Source organism: Trichoplax adhaerens, genomic scaffold (assembly GCF_000150275.1).
Source record: "Trichoplax adhaerens TRIADscaffold_3 genomic scaffold, whole genome shotgun sequence".
NCBI classification, from domain to species: domain Eukaryota; kingdom Metazoa; phylum Placozoa; class Uniplacotomia; order Trichoplacea; family Trichoplacidae; genus Trichoplax; species Trichoplax adhaerens.
In genome coordinates this window covers 5,104,431-5,126,906 of record NW_002060945.1, presented here as the reverse complement: position 1 = coordinate 5,126,906, position 22,476 = coordinate 5,104,431, and the positions used below count along the sequence as shown (strand labels likewise).

Below are 22,476 nucleotides of genomic sequence, written 5' to 3'. Positions count from 1 at the left end.
TTTTATGCATTGAGTACAGTATAGTTGTAAGCAAGATGTACACGAAAGTACTACTATCTTTAGGCCGTTGTATACGGGCAATTGACGTTTCAATCGATTCGTATGCAAAACCATGGCAGTTTAGACTCTTTAGAACTCAATTAATTAAATACGAAGTGAGAAAACGAATGTTGATGCTTACTATTGTGTCCTAATGATACTCTTTTTGCTATGTATCAATAATATATATATGCTGTGTATAAAAGTTGTCAGGTGGTATTGCAACGAAATCTGCCGGAACTCGAATGAATATGAACCGTAAACTATTTATTGGTAGCGAATATGTAGAAACAGAAGATGTAGACACAGTTGATAACATTGGTAAACCCGGAGCTAGAGAAGAAATGTTACAGAAAGAAAATGAGGCAAGTAAATATTTATTGTTACAGTATCGTCTGCTATGTATATTACGATATATTTCCTCTTTGTTGGATATGCATTCCACAACTATGTGTTACCGCCAGTTACACTCGGTCATTATTTTACGTGATATAGGATAATTTCTAGTATGAACGGTATTCAAAGCAGTGTGCATGCATTATGCTGTAATATTTATTTTTTATTTATATTTACAGGTTCTAAAAGAAGAGAATGCCAAGCTAAAAGAAGAGCTTGATGCAGCCAAGTTAGTTAATGTTCGCTTCACAGACATACCTAAAATTTTGCAAGTCATAATTTACTATAAGACCATTATCTGTTTAAAATTCCAGTATATCAACGTCTACCAGCATACTGTTTTTGATTTCTATAATTACAATTACATAACCATTGTTAACGAGTAATGCAGTAATATACGACTAACAGTATCTAATACTGTACGTACTTATACTATAATATTATATTATTAGATCTATCTTCACACAATTACTAGATGAAAGTTCCAGCGAAAAATTTGATGAAAGGCGAGTAAATTTGCTGAAAGCTACTGTAATACAGTTGGAACGTCAGGTGAATACAGTAGCTTGTTTAGTGTGTAAATTTGCTGCAATATTTATTTACTACTTAAAGATGTTGGAACATATTACAAATTGTGCTGTGAACAAAATAGTTGAACGTTATGTTTGAACTCCCAAATTGAAAGCTGAATGACTTTTTAACTTTAAATTTCCGATATGATAGGTTTTCGTACAATCTCAAACTATAGCTAGGAATGCTGAATCCATTGATTTCTTAGCAAGTACAGTAGAAGAAGTCCTTGGTAATGTGAAGTATGTACCTTGCACCCTTATAACGGAATCAATGAATAACTCTATCAATGTAAAAACTCACAAGTTGATACTCTATTATATTTATATTCATGTACCTGTACAACTGTTTACAGATACATTACCATAGTTAATCTGCGATGATATTCTATAATAAAATGCAAAGCATTCATTGATAATAGGATTTTTTGCGTAGTGTTATCTTTTGTAATAAGAGTCCACAGTACCGGTGAATATAAATGAACTAGTCTTACGACTACATTGACAGCATAGCTTTGATATTTACTAATTAAATATTAGATTATTGCACTATTAAAGAGATTTTTCTTACTAGCATACAAATTTATTATCAAAGAGCTTATAATTAATTATTATTACCTATGATATTTCTTATTTCTGCAGATCCGTCATTGCTAGCAATCAGAATACTGATAATGCTAGCCTTCAAATTTCTACGATAACGATCAAGCGTATCAAAAGCGATTTAGAATGTTGTAAACGCCGGCTATGTAAAACCGTTGAGGTAAATAATAATACCTTTAGTCTGATCATCTATACTGTATATTGGTAGTAATAACTGAATCATGAATGGCATATTTACTGATTTAGGAATCGAAGACAGTAAACAGAAATCCAAATACTTTTCTGTTTCCAAATACTTATGTCAACCAGAAGACTCGTGATCAAAATCTGTCATTGCTAGATGTGACCAGCGGAAAATTAGAGTATCTAAATCTAAGTCAAATTGTGAGTTTTAATAAGTTTCATGTCTGCATAAATAACGTAACCTATTTTAATCTACTACACATGATACGTTTAATTACTCTAGATACTACTTGATTACTACCTATTCTTAACATTGCACTCAACAACATTGCTTTAAGATTAGTTATATACGAATATAAAACTAAAAGAGCTATATTATAGCGCTATTTTACTCTATTCTAAAATGATTCTTAGATATATGGTAGTTGGTAAAGTGCCATCATGAGTCCAAACATTTTGCTTATATAAATCAACCAACTTTCTTACATTTATATAACTATTGGTAATTTTATTATAGTTTCTTAAGCATCTGCTTACAAATTTTGATGAAAATGAAATAGCACTATCATTACAGTACTTCTTTAATTGTTTACATTTTTTATAGAGAGATCTGATCTTAATGTTGGTACTTGCACAATAGATTAGCTTAACCATAATTCGTTCTCAACCACTGTTCAGAGATGAAAGCTCTAAAATTGCGGTAAAAATTAAGATTCTAAGAAGATTTAACGAGAAATACTTTGTTTTACAGGCTCAGCTGGAATCCAGTCTTGTAACGCTTTATAAGAAGCTAACGTCATTACGAGTTTCCTTGTCTACCTTACGTTTCAACAAGGACACTGAAAAGTCTTCTTTTTTAAGCGAGCATATTTCCAGAGCGTATGGTGAACATATTAATGAACAATTTGATAGTGCTATAGAATCACTTCATAAGTCTACTCATGATCTTCTTTCACTATCGCTCTTGGTCCCATCTGCTCCATGGGTGAGATTCGTTTCTTAACATAACGCTAAAGTGTAAGAGTGAACATAATCAGATCTTCAAGCTATAATCAATCCTCTGTAAACTTTAGGTTGCTCTAAAGAGAGCATTTCCGGCGAGAATTACGCCAGCCATGGTTATGTCTCATTTGCCTTTTATTCCTAAAAATAAAAAACAAGATGTAACTCATTGTCTGATTGGTTTTGCTTATAAAGGGCTTTTCAATACTATTAAATTGATTTATATATTAATAAAATAATTGAAAGTTTTTTCTGGAATCTATTACTAGGCTATTAGTGTCATTTCTGCTCTCCTTAAGGCCGTCAATTATGAAATTCTTATGAAGTCAATAGAGGTAAATAGATATCTGTTTGCGTTTTTTAACCTGCAACTATTTATGTTCTTTTGCTACGTTTCAGCATAAATCTGTTTTACGAGAAGTTAAATTTCACCAAACAGTTTATCAAATTCAACTAGATTACATCAATTCGATATTTACTAACATCAGGTTAGAATTAATTTTAATTATAGCTAGGTATGGATATCATACTCGTATATTATAAATACTGTATAACAACATGATGTTTTAATTAATTAGAAACGCATATCAGGGTTTTGAGAAACAAGCTATCAATAAGATCGTAATGCCTTTAAAGGAAGTGCTGCATTCTTTCACGGAATTAAGTGATACAGTTTCAGGAGAGGCTTTAAGAAATTTTATTACTACCTTTAAATCGAAAACGAAAGAGGTGATCATTTTTGTAGATATGCATGGTCTAATCAGATGCTATAACCCATTCCATGAAAAATCTTATTGAAGTTGATTGCAATATTTACCTCTAGTTATATGATGTGGCAAAAGCATTTGAGCCGTACAATAATAGTGATGGAATTAGCCCCGGTATACAGAAACAAGATATTTCTAGTTTAATGTACAATAAGTAAACTTAAATTATCTCAACATTTTTATCAACATGACTAATGTAGCACATTTCTATACGGATTAAAAGGAGTCGAGGCCCTGTCTACATACAGTCAACTTTTTAATGAAAATTTGGACGAACTTACGAAGGAAAATGCTCTCAAACGAGATCAATTAGCTAGTGATCTTATTAAAGTGGAAATGGAACGGGATTCTTTTTTAGCGTCGCAATCAATTCAGGATTTACTTACAAATCCCTCTGTGAAAGACGACAAAAGCGACGCTGTCTGCAGAGAAGATCAGCAAGATGGAGGGAAAGCGTTCCGTAAGACTAGCAAACTATTACCGCACGAACAATCTAAAAAGCAGAATTTAGAAGGTCAAAAGAAGACAGTAAACGACCGTGCGCATGGATCATCTAGTACAAAGGGAATAATAGGTACTCGCTCAAACTTTAAATCTCCCAGTAGTTCCGGCGTAATAAAAAAGCAAACTGCTAGTCGGAGCGGGGACCATGAAACAGAATCTAGTATGACTTATTATTCGAAGAGCAATGTCAAGAAACAAAGTGGGACGGCTAAGAGTAAAGATGAGCGCGAGGTAAAGGATAGTAGAATCAAAGAAGCCCTTAACCCAGGAGATGCCAAGATGATCAGCACTAGTAGTGAAAAGCCCAAGAGAATACCACTAGGCAATAGAGAATTATTAAAGCTCAAGCCTCCGACGTCGTACAAGACATGATTGACAATTTCTTCTTAGTTAATTGAGGTTTTGCTAAATTTGATATATACGAGTATAACATTATTGCTTACTAGCAACGGAGTATAAAACAAGTCAGCGAGCCGCGTAGAAAGGGTTAAAAATGCTGCTATGTTGCACAAATTTCCAGTAAAATGTTTTTATTTCATTTTTTCTCGACAATTTATTTACTGGATTCAGCGCTAAGACAGTTGGCATCAGCCAGATTAGCAACATAAAACCCAGTAGAGAAAACGTTGTTTATGCTAAATCACTCTGTAATGCTATAAAAAGTACCGGTATTTGATGATAACGTCTAGTCAGTATTGCCATTGGCTAAGGGCTACTAGAATAAGATTCTTTTTCTAGTTTACGGTATCATATGACAGTATCAATATACAGTACTAATGTTGCGATATACTGTATCAGCCATGCTTTAAATCACTGTGTTTTATGCGTTGTTTTCCTTGATAACCCTGTATACGAGAGCACTGTGAACTGTACACTGTACTTTTACCACGTTGATGCTGATGACGAAATATGATTTATGATACTGAATCATAAATTCTTGTTTGCAGTCATTTTTAACTTATTAACAAAGCCTTTTCTAGCATTAATACAGCCCGTGCAAAGCGCATATGCAGAAGTTTACGCGAATAATAACAGGACCCAATCCCAACGAGGACACTATCGCTTTTATTTTCTTCGAAGAAAAAAAGGGAAAATTTTAACTTGCCATCGGGAAGAGTAGATCTTGTATCCAATATTGTAAAGATTTATGCAGTACTACTTCTCATAGTACTTTTTAAATGTTCTATACTGTACTGAGTTTTGAACTCCATTCTTAATAATATCAATGCATTCATTTAAATGTTTAGCGATTACAAGCTGTTACGCTATCGGCATTTTTACCGACGCAGCTGGTATATTAAAATAAAATTAAAATTATTATTGTTAATTGACCGATCTGAAGGTTAACCCACCCCACGGAAACACTTTTCAGTACAGTACTAAACTGTATATAGCATTACTCTGTACTGTGTATGGTGCAATACAGTATATTATATACTGTTCTGTACTACTAAACTAGAGGCATCAGGCATGGAACGTCAGGCACTTCAAATCCCTGGCAACCTGAAATTGCATGTTTTGTTCGAGATTTAAAACGCAATTTTGGATGTGTAATATACTGCAGACTTGACTGTTAACTTATTGTTGCATTGCAGCTATTGTTGTGATAATTTATTAGCAAAGATACTTTTGTGTTTCTTCAATGTTAACCTCTTGAAGAAATCCTCTTCTATTCTTGTCATAATAAAAAGAAACTATGATATTCACTCATTTGTAGTAGGTCGCGTAACTACAGTATATAACTGACTGCTACTTTAATAGCTTAAAAACGCCCTTGTAATCGTAATATGATCCCGTAGCGAAAATATTAATATATAATAATATCTATATAATATAAATATAATCTATTAGTCAATTCCTTTATTACAGAAATTTATCCAAAATATAGTACTGAGTACAGTCTACTGCTCAAGACCCTCTGACTCTGAATGGTAAGTATCTGCCCATTGAATCTCTTAGTTCATTAATCTTGGGTATTCGTGAGCGGCTCCATATTTATTTTCTTATTTATTTATGCATTGTATGTACACTGTACACTATACACTGTATAGTAAGTGTATTGTAATAATGCATAATGTACGCGTGCTGTACGAAGTATATATAATTTGATAAGCATATGTAGCATAGTGACATGGCATTTGGTTTGTACAAAAATAACTGAACAGAGGATTCACGCGTTCTCTGTACTGTACTGTATATTGCGTACGTACAGTACTGTACAGTATACAGTACAGTATGTATTCTGAAAAGGGGAAACCCATGCAGCACTGTACTGTACTGTACTGTACAGTGTACAGTACAGTACATGGATCGGTTGCAACTTGCAAGCATACTGTACTGTACTGTACTGTAGTTGCATACACACATTATTTAAAGTTTAAAGTTTTTACACACGACCGTACAGTATTGTGCAGTACAGTACTGTACTGTACTCAGTGTACTGTACACTGTAAAGTAATGTGTACTGTACTGTAGTTGCATACTGTACTGTACTGTACTGTACTGTACACACAGTATTTAAAGTTTTTACACACGACCGTATTGTGTAGTACAGTACTGTGCTATATTAGCTTACGAAAGGTCATAGAGGTAAGAAAAAAACTTACCTCTACAGTACACTGTACACTGAGTGTACAGTACGGCGTAGTTAAAACAGTAAATCAGATCTACAGTACAGTACAGTACAGTACTGCACTGGATCCGAGTGCGAATGCTCGAGTGGCTGAAACCTGAAATCTCTTGATACTGTACACTATACGGTCTGTACTGTACTGTACACACTACAGTACAGTACACTAATTGCACTAATGCAGAGTGCAGAATAAGTATCGTACAAGAGCTGTACTGTAACTTTATTCGGATATTTGCGCAGATCGTAATTATACACATACAAGTATATCATATTCATGTAAGACAAGTTCAAGATCTTGCAGTATCGTATTATCTCGTTTTTAGAGAAACTTATTAATTTTATCGTCAATTTTATGGTTTTATACTCTATCTCGGAATTGCTGTAGTATGTCGGCAGTTGGCCGAAGTGACGGTCTCGTTCAGCGCCATACAGGTGCTGCTAAAAGTAATGAAAATAGAGAAACCTCTGCTAATGGGGAGCAGTCCCGGTACGATCAAAATGAAAATTACGACAACGACAAGCAAACCAGACTGACACTTATGGAAGAAGTCCTCTTATTAGGTTTGAAAGATCGTGAGGTAATTAACTCTTTATCTTTCCATCTGAAATTTTGACTGAGAATTTCTCAATTGCCTTAGCAGAACTAGATTTTAATATACTTTATATCGACTAAAAAAGTTACTAACCAATTCTGACAATAAGTACGCAATGCAGTACAGTAAGTTTGACTTCACTGCATGTTTGATATAGTAACTGTAGTGCCCATTGCGCTTACTATCGTATCCTATCAAGTAGATTCGGTCATTTTAACTTTACTAAGGACCGGAATGAGGTAACCGCCGGACTAACTATGTACAGTATCGGCTTTGCCAATCCTCTGTTATATAGTAGTGAAGGTACATTATAACAGTATAGTTGAATGAACTACGTGTATAAGGCACTGGAATGGCCGTTGAGATGTTTGACGGCCTTCGATTGAAAATGCATTGCGACCTATATGAGATATATTTCTAAAATATTAATTTGTATTATCACTTATACTTTCTCTACCAAGTGTACAGGCATGTCAAATCAGTACATGATCGACTTTCACCTGAAAAAATAGAAAATCTTGCCTAAATATGACTGTAGTGCTGTTACCCTAATTTTAGTTAAACAGCAACACACCGTCAACGTAAAGTCGTACAGTACAGTAGACTGTACAGTACTGTACTTTGTGTCCTGAGCACTCTGTACTGTACAAAGTACAGTACAGTACAACATATTGCTTACATAATCACATAGACATACAGTACTTACTACTGATCCATTATGCTATAGTACTGTACTGTAAGAATGAGCACCGTGGACCACTCATTGCCTAAAAGTTTATAGTAGTGTTATTCGTAAAATTTTAAGGTTAATAAACTTTTGATGAGAATACTGTAGCTTAGTATAAGTATAAATTTAAGACTACTGCAGAAACTACTGTAATCATATTATAATAACCTTTAAAATCGGAATCGTTCGTTTACTATTAGATACTGTATACTATACAGTATACGACCCAACTATACGCTGCAAAGCTTCACAATCCATTTAATTAAGGGACTATAAAAATATATCTACAAATCTGTCATTCCAGGGCTACACATCATTCTGGAATGACTGTATTTCGTCTGGTTTACGTGGTTGTATGATAATAGAGCTAGGCCTACGAGGGAGAATTCAATTAGAGAAGACAGGTTTGAGAAAAAGGAGTCTTGGTTCTCGAAAGATTATTTGTGTTAATGATGAACCAACTGGCGATGTCCTTTTGGACGAAGCTTTACGGCATATAAAAGATACTCAACCTGGTGAAAATGTTCAAACTTGGGTTGAATTACTGAGTGGTAAGGCAATATTTTAATATTCAAACGGTTTACAAATAGATCTTTCGTATTTTTTCATTTTTTGTACTAATCTTTGTAACTATTGTTAGTCAGACTTGCCTATAATTTGCATAGATGTACTGTATCTAACTAATGTTGCATTGAGATTTAATGTATACCGTATTTTAAGGAGCAAGTTAGAATCGAAATTACCCTATAGATTAACGAATAATAATCTTGAGATATAGGCTACCAAGGTTATACCTATTCAATAGATATAATCGTATATATTTTGTAGGCGAAACCTGGAATCCATTGAAATTACATTATCAGTTACGCCATGTACGAGAACGAATTGCTAAGAATCTTGTGGAAAAAGGCGTCTTAACTACCGAAAAGCAGAATTTCTTGTTGTTTGATATGACAACACATCCTTTAGTCAATTTACCGGCTAAACAGCGCTTAATTAAAAGGATTCAGGATTCCTTATTAACTCGTTGGATTAACGATGCCTCTAGAATGGATCCGTTTATGCTATCGCTAATTTGTCTAGCTCATGCGTCAGACGTATTAGAAAATTCCTTCACCTCACTGATGGATGATGATTATGAATTAGCTATGAAACGAGTGCATGAATTATTAGAATTAGATCCTGAATTAGAAGCTCAAAAGCCTAATGCGAACGAAGTGATGTGGAGTGCCATCTCAGCATTCGTAAAGTAGTCGTCATTATCGAGATTTTTATTCTCTTTGTGTCCGTGACAGGCGATGGACATGATTGAATAATGCAAGCTGATAGAAAAGAATGATTAACATCATTTCTAATCTTGGACAGAAAGTCCGGGTATAGAACGAAGTTCATAAAAAGAAGATTTGTATATCACTTTTACGTAGCAACGGATTGATAAACAACTGCGATAGTTTATTTTTTATTCAGTACATAATAATAATAGTGTTTAATAGCCGCGGTACTCTTATGTAGCTGTTTTAATGAAATCTACTGTAATCATTGGTAGCTTAGATATTTATTGTAGCAGATGAGTAAGTAAGAAATTTGCAATCGTTAACCGTGCTATATATATATATATATATATATGTAGTGTTACTTAAACCAATGCTCATCTGATTAAGAGAAAATTTATCTGTCATGCAAATGAATTGGTTTTTGCTAATCGAAGCGTCTATCATAAATTTGTTTAAATGTTTGTAAGAGATAATCATAAGATATAATAGAATATCATCAGTTGCAAACATTGATCACATTCTGTAATATCTTTCTCTGATAATTGCAGTAAAATTTGGATGATTATCCTATATTTGGATTCAATAACACAATCGTCATTATCTGGATTGTAATTAAATTAGGGTCAATAAACTGTATTATGTTATAGTAAATATAGTTAGCAATTCTTGATACTAGTCAGTTATAGAACATGAGAATTCTATTAGACGCTCTGACAGTTTAAGGATGAATGTGTAGAGAAATGAGAAGGAATTTGTGAAGAGAACAATAAAGATTTAGACTGGTATGTAAGATGATGGCATAATAGAAAGAGTAGAGAGTCAGTATGATAACTGAAACAGAAGTGTATTGATCTCGACTAATTAATAATAGTAATTGCATGTTTGAAATTATAATAGGAATATGAAGTGAACCTATGTGCTATAGAATAAACGGTTGTGCTCGATAAAATAATTATAGATTATAGCTAGTGTGACATACTAGAGGCGAACACTATTCTAAACTACTCAAATTTTTGAGTTAGTAGATTGTGAACCTTAAGCTTAAAAATCTATTCATTTAGTGCAAGAAAAGAAGAGAGTTTACGCTATATAGTAGCAGAATGCATAATCTGAACTTTACTTAGTGTTACATTCTATGATATGTTCAGCAAAAGCTTTTAATACATATACACAGGTTGAACTTTCTTACTGTTGTATATGCACAGCATTATTCGTCATTAGCTAATTGATCCCCTTGATATTAAGGAAAGAGTACTGTAAAAAGTCGTTGAGGAATGAATTCATATGATCTTGTTAGAATGCCCGACTATAATGGCATCACAGTATCGCAAGCTCTGAGTTCAGAGTTTGCCTGCTTGTTTAACAATCATTCCAACCGAATCCCTAATTCATGAAACTCAGTGAGAGGATCATGTCACAGAAATCTTGTTGTAGCAGTATGTAAAACTTTAAATTTTAAATTTGGGATAATATTGAGGATTGTAGTATCTACTTGCATCATAAAGAAGCTGCACGTACTGCGTTACACATCGATATGTAGGATCGCTGTGGTTGGTTTAGTATGTAAGCAACACTTGAAATGAATAGGGCTAGAAGTAGGGATACTCGGATAAAGAATTGCGTTTGAATTCAATCCTAATCGAAACTTAGCATAGGTTTGTTCTATACTCATATCAGTGACGGAAATAAAATGTTTTATTGGTACGTAAATATTTTAAAATATAATTCCAATTCAGTTACTGTAATGTCTGATAAGATTTTCTACTTGACCAACAGACAGTAAATAATGGACGTTTAACAGAAGTAAATAGTTTTTGAATAAATTTAGAATTATCTGCGATGTAAAATTTAGGAAAGCGCGTAGTAATTACTTCACTACCCAACTGATGGTGTCGAAAATAGAATATTCTCAAAAGATGAATTAAATAAATCTACCAAAAGTATAAAGTTTAAAGTATAATAAATTCACGAATTGTCTTGAAATTATCCTTTCTGAATTCATAAAGAAACCCTATTTGGAATCACTGCTGCCAAAACGTATAAAATTGTCATTTTATCGTCTTTTAAAAAGAGAAATGTAGTAAAGTAATATCTTACTACAATATGAAAACAACGTTCACTATTACATGATCGAATAGGGTAGTGATAAAAAATATATTATTTAATAGAGAGAAAAGAAACAGGTTTTACGTTTAGTGATACAAGATATCATAGCGTGGCAATGAGAAAATTCCGCGGTATTAAATTTAAAATTTAATAAAATTTTAAGATAATTTCAAAGATTTAAACGAATTTATCATCATGTTAATACATATACAGTAATATATGGCTTACTACTTGTTAAATTGCTTCATTATTTGTATGCCTAATTTTTAGCACTACTACACCAGGCGGTGTAGATTTCAATACATTGGTGACTTCATTATATGGGAGGCCTTGCATTGGAAGGCCATTAACTTCGAGTAAGTCATCACCAGATTCAATATTGCCTGATTGGCTAGCAGCACCATAAGGTAGTATAGATTTAATAACGACCGTGCTATCGCAACCTTTGCCAATTACACCAACGCTAAATCCTAGCCCAGCCGCTGTCTTATTGATTTTAACCACCTTACAATGGCTTAAAGTATCTATCTGCGGAACTGAAGCAACGGAGTTTGGGTTACTTAAAGAAATCTGCTGGTCTACCTGAGGGTTTGTGACTGCTGATTCTACATTATTTAATAATTTTTGCTTATCTCTTTCCTGAGGTGTAACAATTGAGCGAGAAATTGAATTGTTCAGTGCTTTTTGTCCATCTGGTTTTAATTCTATACTTCCTGTGTAGCTATTGCCTGACGATTTCCGCCTGCGTGATTGTGAAATTGCAAAAGACGAACTGCTTGAAGCTTTATGTCCAGTCATTGCCGGCCGAGCGATGTGTAATTCGACTGCTTTAGTTGAACTTTTTAATATTTGAACAGTTTGATCAGAGCCTTCTGTAATTTTGATACCATCAACCGCTAGAATTCTATCACCAAATTTAACATTGCCAGTTTGATCAAGCAAGCTACCTGGAGTTACCTTCCTTACCTATTCCAAGTAAACCATTTCAGTATCAAGTTATACCAATTAAGAAATATTTTTTATTATTATTTATAAATTGTTATAAACACGTTTTCCGAGAGCTATTAATCGAATTTATTGTATGAAATAATATAAATTAACTTACAATAACGGCTCTATCCGATATTCTACTGGCTACACTAAATCCATAGGTATTTCCTTCACGGCGAATTTTAACACGATGATAAGTATCTCCCGGATTCAGCAGTGATTTAAAGCCATCAGGTTTGGTTTCCTCGTCTTTAGATTGATCGTTATGTGATTGTGCGTGCTGTAATGCCTGTTGCATAGATTCTTGGACGTTAATATTACCATCGGGAGAGTCCTTTTGTTCTAATTGAATATCTTCTACTTTAATTACATCGCGAGATATACCTGTACCTGCACTATCGGTTATTGACTTACTACGGGGTAATCTGTGGATGACCATGTCGATAATACCTGATGAAGATGCTAAAATTACTTCAGCTTCTTCTGCTGAAACTCCTACTGTGGATTGATTATTAATTGAAATGATACGATCGCCAAGGAGAAATTTATTAGAACATCCAGCTGGTGAACCTGGCTCGATGTCTTTAATATAAATATAAGACGTATCCATATGATAGCCCTCTTCCACAGTAACACCAAAAATAGCAGCATCGCTCTTATCGATCTAAAAATATTCGTAGGATAGTCAATTCGCTAGAAAACGGTAATTAAGACATGAAAGTTTTTATCAAGGTGTTTCTAATATAACAATAGCAGCTTTCAGAGAGAATATTAAGAGAGGCCCCTTACAGTTCCGTCTGCTACAAATCAACGAGTGCATTAGAATCCAATAATTTAATTTGTATTCTATTGAATTATATGGAGTATCATGCATACAACTGCTGTGCTTATCCTACTCTGGATGACATTTTATATAGTAATATGATAATAATTTTTAACCCTAAGATGGTAGCGATAATCTATAGATTGATTATAGTTTATAATTGTTAGATGATCCTATGCAGTTGCGAATTACGCTAATTTTGTTACTGAATAAAAATTTATTTTATTCTTTAACTCATAAAATAGCATTCAATCTGCTTACTTGTTAACCGGAGTTATTAAGGGATGCAATTATGGTATTGCATTGCTATTAAAACTAATTTTACTTAAAATTTATTTTAATAGCAATAGATATGAGATACAAATCTTATTACAAGGGTGAAATAATTAAAGATCACAGCAGATATACGGTACTGTATATCAACATTACTGTAAGCAATTACCTGTACTGATAAAACTGTCAGTTCTTCAGATCCTGATTTAGGAGTTTCTATAGCAGACGATGAAGGCGCATTGAGCATTGAAGTGCTTAACCTCATTAAATCAGCAGCTCTCTTAGCCCAACTGTGTGCAGTTTCAGCAACAATAGTAACCGGTCCGTAGGGTAGCGATTTGAGTATACGTTCGATTTCAGATGACGTTTTACCTACTAGGTTTTGATTATTGATATTCAAAGCAAGATCGCCCACACTGCGGAAATTTAAAATAGAATAACACAATTACCATTAAATAATTGCAATTGTTTATTGAGCTTTGATTTTGAAGGAAAATCTTTTCATAATTGAATTATTTCGTTAACGTAAGTTATGAATTAATTCTACAGCAACGATTAACTAGTAATGCTATTACAATAATAGGATGGAGAAGCAATCCAGAACGCAATATTCATATATGATAATCCCGGCAACTATGAACTCAATAGGATATATCACCATCGAAATGCGCTTTAATTACTTCTAAAGCAGATTTTCTGTAATCAACTAGCGTGCAGAGCATACTGAATTAATAGATGATTGACCTCGCTTAAAATTGAAAGTATTGGATTATGTCACATGCAATTTATAAATTTTGTTAAAGAGTATACATTTATTTCTTTAATTAATTATTCACTTACGTTAAATCCTCTTTCTTATTGATCGTACCAGTTGAGCGATATTTTACTATTTTAAAAGACTGAGACGCAAGATCTAACTCTAACTTCAATCCAAGCCCCTTAGATCGAGTTTTTTGCAAAATAATATGATAGGGTTCATCAATTTTGCGTCCTCGAGGAATACTAGATAATAGCCGATATTGATCATTTCCTATAAAAATGGATACATCTTCGTTATCTACTGAAACTTTAATATCTGCGGCAGATTTCCTTCTCCAAAATTTTCCTTTACGTTTCTTTTTAGTTTCCGCACCGGTACTAGTAGACAGTGCTCCAGGTGTTGCTATTGCAGGAATCAGGTTTTATTAATTAGTAACAACACAATTATGTTTCACTGTGATCAGTAAAGGCAACAACTGCTACTTTAGAGATGACATTGTGATTATAATACATTAACTTTGATAGATTTACATTACCTTGATTATTTAAAAGTTGATCATCTGATTGATGATCTCTACCAGGTGAAATAGCTTTGTCATTAATTACTTGCTCAAGTAATCCGTTCCTTACTGGATCTGATATTAGTTGACTATCAGCCCTTTCGTTATGTTCTTGTCCAGTAATCATGTCGAGATTATCATCATATCTGGATCCAAGCGTCCCATCAAGGATAACTGATGAGGGGGAGGCTGTAGAATCGTCATTATGGCTTTGTATATGATCTGGAGTAGTTAAATCAGTTACTTGTGAAACCTCCTCCAAGCTTTCTATTACATTAGGAATATTAATACTCGATGATCCCCTAGTTCTATTTGTACCAGAATCAGACAGCTGTAATTGGCCATCGTCGAAAATCATACTGTTACGATTAGGCTTTTCTGGTGGTTTTACAGATCTTCTCAGTGGATCCTGTTTGTTAGATAACGCTAACATTCGTTTGATTTTCATACTAACAACGGACGGCATCTCACGAAATGTCGCTTGTAAGCTCTCAGGTGATAAATCTTTTAATACCTTACCATCTACTTCTAAAATTTCATCATCAGCACGTAAACTACCTGAGCCGCCTATTGCACGTGCTGCTGCTCCGTCTTTAGCCACCGAGGCAATAAATACACGGTTATACGTTTTAACAACCGATTCTCCATCAGCATTAAAGGTGTTAACACTTTCATTTCTAACATGTAGCTGCATTCCAATGGTTTCGGCAACATCATTACGAAGTTGAACTACTTCGATTAGATGATCTTTAGAGCTCTCGCTATTGACTAATAGTGTATCAACGTCTGGACTTGATATTTCGTTGGAATTTAATGGCTCTAGAGGCTTCGGTCGAAGAAAATTTTTCGCTATTGCAACTGGACTCCGAGAGACTATAGATAATGTATGTGTCTATACGATATCAATAATTGAATATGATAGCCTGGTTAGTCTGCTTCTAGTACTACTTGGTAAATATTGCTTTAGAATTATAAATTCCATCTTGGATAAAATTGATATTATACAGTGTGTACTGTATTAACATTATTACCTTATATATTGTAATACTGTATATCAATGTTACGTTAAAAAATTTTGATATACAGATAGCTTAAATTACCCTCGATCTACTTTGAGGCTCATCAGCGTCCGTATTTGAAACATCTCGATACGAGGATGACCTAAATGTTTTTTTATTAAGGTATCAAATCATGGTTGTTTTTATTTTTAATACAAACAGATGTATATTATGTAAATGTACAACATATATTATTTACAATGTACTGTAGAAATTTAATATACTCGCATACGAGCATTTCATTAAGAATATTTCTAAAAGGCTAAAAATAAGTCACCTGTTAAGACGGTGAGGTTCTTTCTCGTCTTCGCTTAATCTCCATCCGCTTTTACCCTTACTTTCTAAAGCTTTTAAAGTTTTATCCATAAATTGCTCAGATATTTTTGGATCTTGATGATGTCTCGTAATCATGACAACATTGCCCGGCTTTAACTGGCCTAGAATGCCGTATGCTTGACTTAGAGTAACGCCGATTAAACTTGTTCCATTGACCTCTACTATTTGATCACCACGGCTATAAAAGAAATATCCGTTTAGAGATTGAGATGGTGACTGTCAATGGAGTAAAAATATTATTGTCGACTTCTTGCGTCAGTCATGAATCTACTCTATACGTGCGTATTAATATTATTATTACATGGAGTACGGTACCGTAAGCTTATCATCCACTTTAATAATGTAATATACTGGCAGTTTTTTGTTTGTAAAAAATTTTTTCGTGTAGTGTGCGATAGATGTAGAGTAACGTAATCATTACAAATTATGATTTATCGTACACTTCACTATTTCGATGTTTATACTTTCAATTGATTATATTTATTATGACTCAAAGTGATAATTACAATACAGTATCTAATATGAGCGTATAAAGGCTTAATTCTAAGTCAAACTTGATTAATGGTTCTAAAATAATAAGTTTTAGGCAAGTATTCAGTTCTATCTGCTGTACTATCTTGGCGGAGTCGACGCTAATTAAGCAATAGCATCGTTAATTAAACGAGAGGTAATTTCTAAGTAATACAGTAACTTTCATATGTAGGTAGTTTAAAGACATTGAGTCTCATACTTTTCACACAATAAAATTAGAAATGGGCTATTTTAATTACAGTCACTCCGAAAGTACCGGTAATATATTATTAATTGATTAAGCTTACTGTAGCTTGCCACATTCCATTCCTTGCGATCCTTTCTTGAGATGCTGTATAAATATACCTTGATTATATTTTCCTTTCTCATTTGCGTCAAGATCAGCTAATAATCCAACACCAATTCCCAAGCTAACATTTTCCACTATAGTACCGTCATGAAGATAGAGTGATATTGTATAGATGTTTTATAATTCTTGTGGAAATGCTATTATTTCAAATCAAATCAGTAACAATATTTGTTTACCTTTTTGTAGTATAACCTCTTCGATTACATACTCGGCATCATCAATTATTTCCTTTTGATCGCCAATTTGATCTTGTATAGGTGAAATACTTGGAATTGCTTCCAAATCTGATGAACTAGTTATTATTTGAACTGGGACTTGTGGCATATCATCTTGGTTGCCGGCTTGAATATTACTAGGTTCAGTGCTGTCATTACCATCACTAGCAGCGGAATTAGCATTTTGGATTTCACTAGATTGAGTTTGAAATGAATCTTGAATAACTTCTAGGGCAAATGTTGGAAGTTGGCCGATAGAAGTATCATCATTAATGTCGTTGTTATGGTATATATAGTCATCTTGGTCTACATTAATCGTTTCATTTAAAATGTTTTCATTATGTAATAGTGAGGGTTTTTGCTTATCAGGTAGGACAATCCGACCATTTTTAACGTTAGCGTACGGTTCTTCGTCGATTACGGTCTAGTATTAATTGTATTTGAAAGCTTAATCAATCTCTAAGCATTATAGTCTGTTATTTGTTAATAATATTCTAAATTACGATAGTATATTATTGGATTATACGCTGAGATTTGATTGGTTTGACGTTATATGTGATAATTATAATAGATGCTATTAATAAATAAATATTATTTAGCCTCCTTATTTCGAATTTGAAGAGTGGCTATGTAATAGATTGAAGGTACAATACCGTATACTAATATATAATTGAAAAGTTATAAGGATAAACAAAAGATCTACAATATAATCAATGCACTATATACTTTAAGAGATTATTATAACTAAAGTACAATTAAAAATTAGAAACCTGATATATAACGACAACGAAGCGTAGTTACTTACTTACTACGGTATAAGAATGCCGAAGCTTTTTTATTATAACAAGATTAAACTAAAGGCTATTAGATATGTATTTGTTCTCATCTTAAAATAATTTATCTAAATTAAATAATACCTTCTGAGAAGCAATAATTAACTGCATTACTGAACCATTATTTTCTTGTGCACCCTGTTGTACACATGCATGTGCTTCATCATGCGTTAACGCAAGTAAACATTTGCCGTTAATTGCCAAAAGTCGATCATGTTCTTTCAATCTTCCATCCCTATTCAATTGATAGTGTTTTGTATACATAATTAAAACAGGATGAGTACGAGTATTACGTTAAGCCTGAATATTATTAGACAAAGTTTAGGTAAATTCTTCGTCATAGTTACAATATATAACAACCACATAAACAGTTTAAACTGTCGATATGAACTTACTTAGCAGCAGCTCCTTGTATTGTAGCAATATATATTCCGGGTCTTATGTCATCCGTATATAAAGTTATCCCAAGTCCATCTGAATCAACCATAATATGCATTTTCTCTATTGACCACTATTTTAAAAATTTAAAAATTGATATTTAAGATATGGGTTAAAATTATACTTTAGATTGTAAAATCGATAAACTCCTTGTAAGTCACCGTATATGTATGTAACTTGCTCTGCCTTAAATTATAATTGTATCATACATTAGGATACATTTTTGCAAGTGCTATGCAATGATTTTATTTTTACGTTAAGATAAACCGAAATGTTGCGATAGTATCATGTCATCTTTATATACAAAAGTTATCGAAATTCTGTGCTACCAGAAATAATTTTAGCTTTAGGACTGTAAAGGATAACTTGAAATGGAAGCGATAGAAGCGATAGTACGGTAATATTTTTGTAACTACTTGAACGCAAATAGTTTTACCGTAGTTTTGGTTTTCACAGAAGATTGTGATAACAGTTCTTCTTGAAGGCGACCAATACAAGAATTTAAGCTGTTGCTGTGTACAATGGAGTATGCTAAGCCTACCATTGTGTCTAAGTTTGTTTGGATAGAATTAGCGGAAAAAGGACGAGCGACTGTTAAAGTCGTTATGCCATATCTTAGGCTATTATTGATAAACCATCTGAAATTGATAAATTCAATAAGTTAGTGTAATTAAATCTTTTATTTTGGAAACATTTAGGAATTTTATTGTAATGCTACCAGTTTAGTAAAATCTTTAGATAAATAAAAACGATTAAACTAAGTAAAGACCGGTCAATATGTAATTGGATTTTAAATAAATTTAACGCAAAAATTTCGATTTATCTACAAACAATACAGCATTCTATTTTTGAAATTATGTATACTATAACAGAGTTTAAAGAAATCGAAACTTTGTTAATATTTTATAGTTTACTGCATTAATGGTATAAAATGAAGAAGCTACTGCAGTTTAGATATTTCGTTAATGAATTTATGACAAATCGATCGGAAAGAAACTGAGAATATATTTAGCCTGATCTTTAGATAGACTTTAATTTCATTGCATGATGGCTAGTAGCTATTGCTACATACGTTTTTAGCTCTCATGAATCTGTCTATTAGTTGTCGTAGAACTAAGGTTTGTACTGTAATTGTTATACAACATCCGAAATATTGATGAAGATTTCTTACTAATGCAGTTTCTTAGCTATTCGCATACAGCGATAATATAGTACCGTAAAATGAGCCAATTAAGGCATTATACGTTCGAGATCAGAAACTACTTTCAACTGTTGGAATAGATTACGTATCAGCAAGAATGTCTTAAAAGAGGTGATCACTAGCCCACACCACCTTACATAAAGTTCTTAGAATACTCAGTAGAACAGTTTCAGCTAAATATTCTAAGAACTTTATGTAAGGTGGCGTGGCTAGTGATCACATTGTAATAATTTTACTAGGTCTAATTGAGGGTAGGAGTTTGAAAATGCTTTTAAGCGAAACTCAAATCTAGAATCAAAATTAGTATACTCGTAATCCAATAATTAAAGATTAAACAAATACGGAATTTAATGCTATCTTATTAATATAATATCATACAGTATAAAATGAATCTTTACAGCGAGTAGTAATTATTGTACTCGTACTACCTGTTTAAGCCAAAATCATATGGTTTTCTGATGTTTAGCAAATAAAAATTTTACTAAAGATTGCACTTCTAACACTAAGATTTGAAGGTCTTGCTGTGTTATTTCTTGCGTCATCAAATAATTGTTAAAGCGATAGTATGATTAAGCAACTGTACTGTAGGATCACTCAAGTTAGGTAAGTTTATTGCACTGGTAACATTTTAAGTGATGAAAAGAATACAATCTTCAAAAACTATATTAATTAAACTAAAGCTCATAATCACATTTTATTCAGTAGAACTAGTAGCTTTCTAGTTTGTTTAAAAACAGAAACAGGATATAAGTAATATTTATGACAAGGAAAGCTATAAATAACAGCGTAACGACTATACAACCTATACTAACATTATCGTCAACTTTTCTTATAAAATTAAGTTTGGATAAATGCTTATATTAACTATTTAAATTAATAATTAATAGATTGAATTAGCATCTCTTCAAATTATACTAAGAACTGCATTATTGTTTTTGGGTGATTGAAGGGTTATACTATATGTCTCTGATACTTGATGAATTTTACTATGAAAGCCATAAATACTGTGTGATTTTAAAGCTAATTTTTGTACGAGGGTAGTAGGATACAGTAGTTTATAGCTTTATTAAGTTACTCAATTCACATACCCTATTTTGCGATAAGCACAATTTAAATTAAGTACTGTGCGTAAATAGATAAAGAATACTGGAACATCATCAACAAATTGATTTAAAGGAAGCGATACAGTGAAGCTTTTTCTCAGAGAACCATGCTAGAATATAATTCAAAGAGATAGCATTCGCGCGACTAGATTAATGACGGAGTTACATGTACGAGTATATCAACAAAATATTAGTGGGACGCATAGTGTCGTTGAATGAAAGAATTTAGCCGATTTTATTTATAGATTTACGTGTGTGTCATAAAATGTTAAGGTTGACACTAGAATTATCTACATACCGTTACTGCCAATTAATTTTAGCTTTCTTGTGTTATTGCGGTTATTTATTAATAACTTAAACCATTATTTTGATATGACTTACATTGCTTTACTTGGTAAAATATGGCAAATTGCATGACCATTGATTGCTAAAACTTCATCTTCCAAATATAATTGCCCTTGTAAATTAATATCATTGATCTGCTTAACGTAATATTTCCTTGTAATTCCATCAACAGATGTCTCTGGAGTGCAAGCTAGATTGAACGGTTGGATTAGATGATGTTGACATTTTTGTATATAGACAATTGCAATATCGACAGCGAAGTCGAGATCTGATAATTTGGGTATCTTAGTTGGTAAAAAACCGTAGGTAATTAATCTATTATAATCTAATTGATCTTTTTGGTTGAATCCGATAGATTGGAGATAAGATGCTAATGATTTAATGCTAATATCGACATTATCCAGGTAATCAGTACCGTACGATTGTAAATTTTCAGCTACTACAGGTCGAAGTTGCGCTAAAAGAAATAGCGTGATTTGAGCTCGATCAGAACTCAGGGCCATTACTAATTCTCCTAATAATCAAATTACTAAAGTTGACGTAGGATATTACTGAGGTCGCAATCGATGTGGGTAACACTATCTTTTAAGATCGATAGAGTGAATACGTATATAAAGTAGGTGTGATTCAATCGAAAAAGTTAGGATGCATAACTGATTCTTTAGAGTTACATAGTTTTCTTAATTCGAAATAATTAAATTCAGTTTTCATAACAGGCATCTTTCCATCGTGTGTATCTGAACCGAGACTAACGCTGATCATTTGAATAACAATCAAGAAGGGGAGTTTAATTGTCATGGTAACTATAATTAACTTATTGTTTTTGAGGCGAAAACCAATAAAATTATCATAAATAGCGTAGCTGTAGAATTGATCCATTTTGATAAAAGTGATTATATTAGAACGATGGCCTATAATGTTACTGCAATACATGATAAACAAGATAGTTGCTCCATGAATAGTATTAATATGAATAAATACGAGTAATGGTAACAATTGTGACTGTTAATCTTTAGAGGTATCATGCTGGCGCAGCATTATAGCAACTACTAATCATCTATGCATTCGCCCGCTAACCGTATCAAGTAGACATACCATATATCCGCTATCCAGTAAACGAACTGCTTAGTTCTATAGCGAAAATAATTACTGTGTATAGCGATTTAGATAACATGTCAGTACTACGTTCTACAAAAAGCAGGTAAGTAGCAATTGATAGCTCGAGCTCAGTTCATTTATTGAACTTTGATTTAGTTTTGCATAGTAT

The 22,476-nt window shown here is 32.9% G+C and overlaps 2 protein-coding genes across 2 annotated transcripts; one reads left to right on the top strand and one right to left on the bottom strand.

The window, feature by feature from the left end:
* Positions 1–7,081: 7,081 nt before the first annotated feature.
* TRIADDRAFT_23040 (uncharacterized protein) lies at positions 7,082–9,268 on the top strand (the record flags this gene model as incomplete). Its single annotated transcript, XM_002111011.1, has 3 exons — positions 7,082–7,273; positions 8,320–8,566; positions 8,844–9,268. The coding sequence occupies 3 exons, from the start codon at positions 7,082–7,084 to the stop codon at positions 9,266–9,268; spliced, it is 864 nt and encodes a 287-aa protein (XP_002111047.1).
* A 2,361-nt stretch (positions 9,269–11,629) lies between these two features.
* TRIADDRAFT_54587 (uncharacterized protein) lies at positions 11,630–21,712 on the bottom strand (the record flags this gene model as incomplete). The annotated part of the gene is made up of 13 exons (XM_002110471.1): positions 11,630–12,361; positions 12,501–13,049; positions 13,651–13,897; positions 14,322–14,643; positions 14,777–15,692; positions 15,901–15,961; positions 16,136–16,372; positions 17,013–17,148; positions 17,251–17,713; positions 18,207–18,357; positions 18,518–18,633; positions 18,997–19,198; positions 21,246–21,712. The coding sequence occupies 13 exons, from the start codon at positions 21,710–21,712 to the stop codon at positions 11,630–11,632; spliced, it is 4,599 nt and encodes a 1,532-aa protein (XP_002110507.1).
* Between the last annotated feature and the right edge of the window lie 764 nt (positions 21,713–22,476).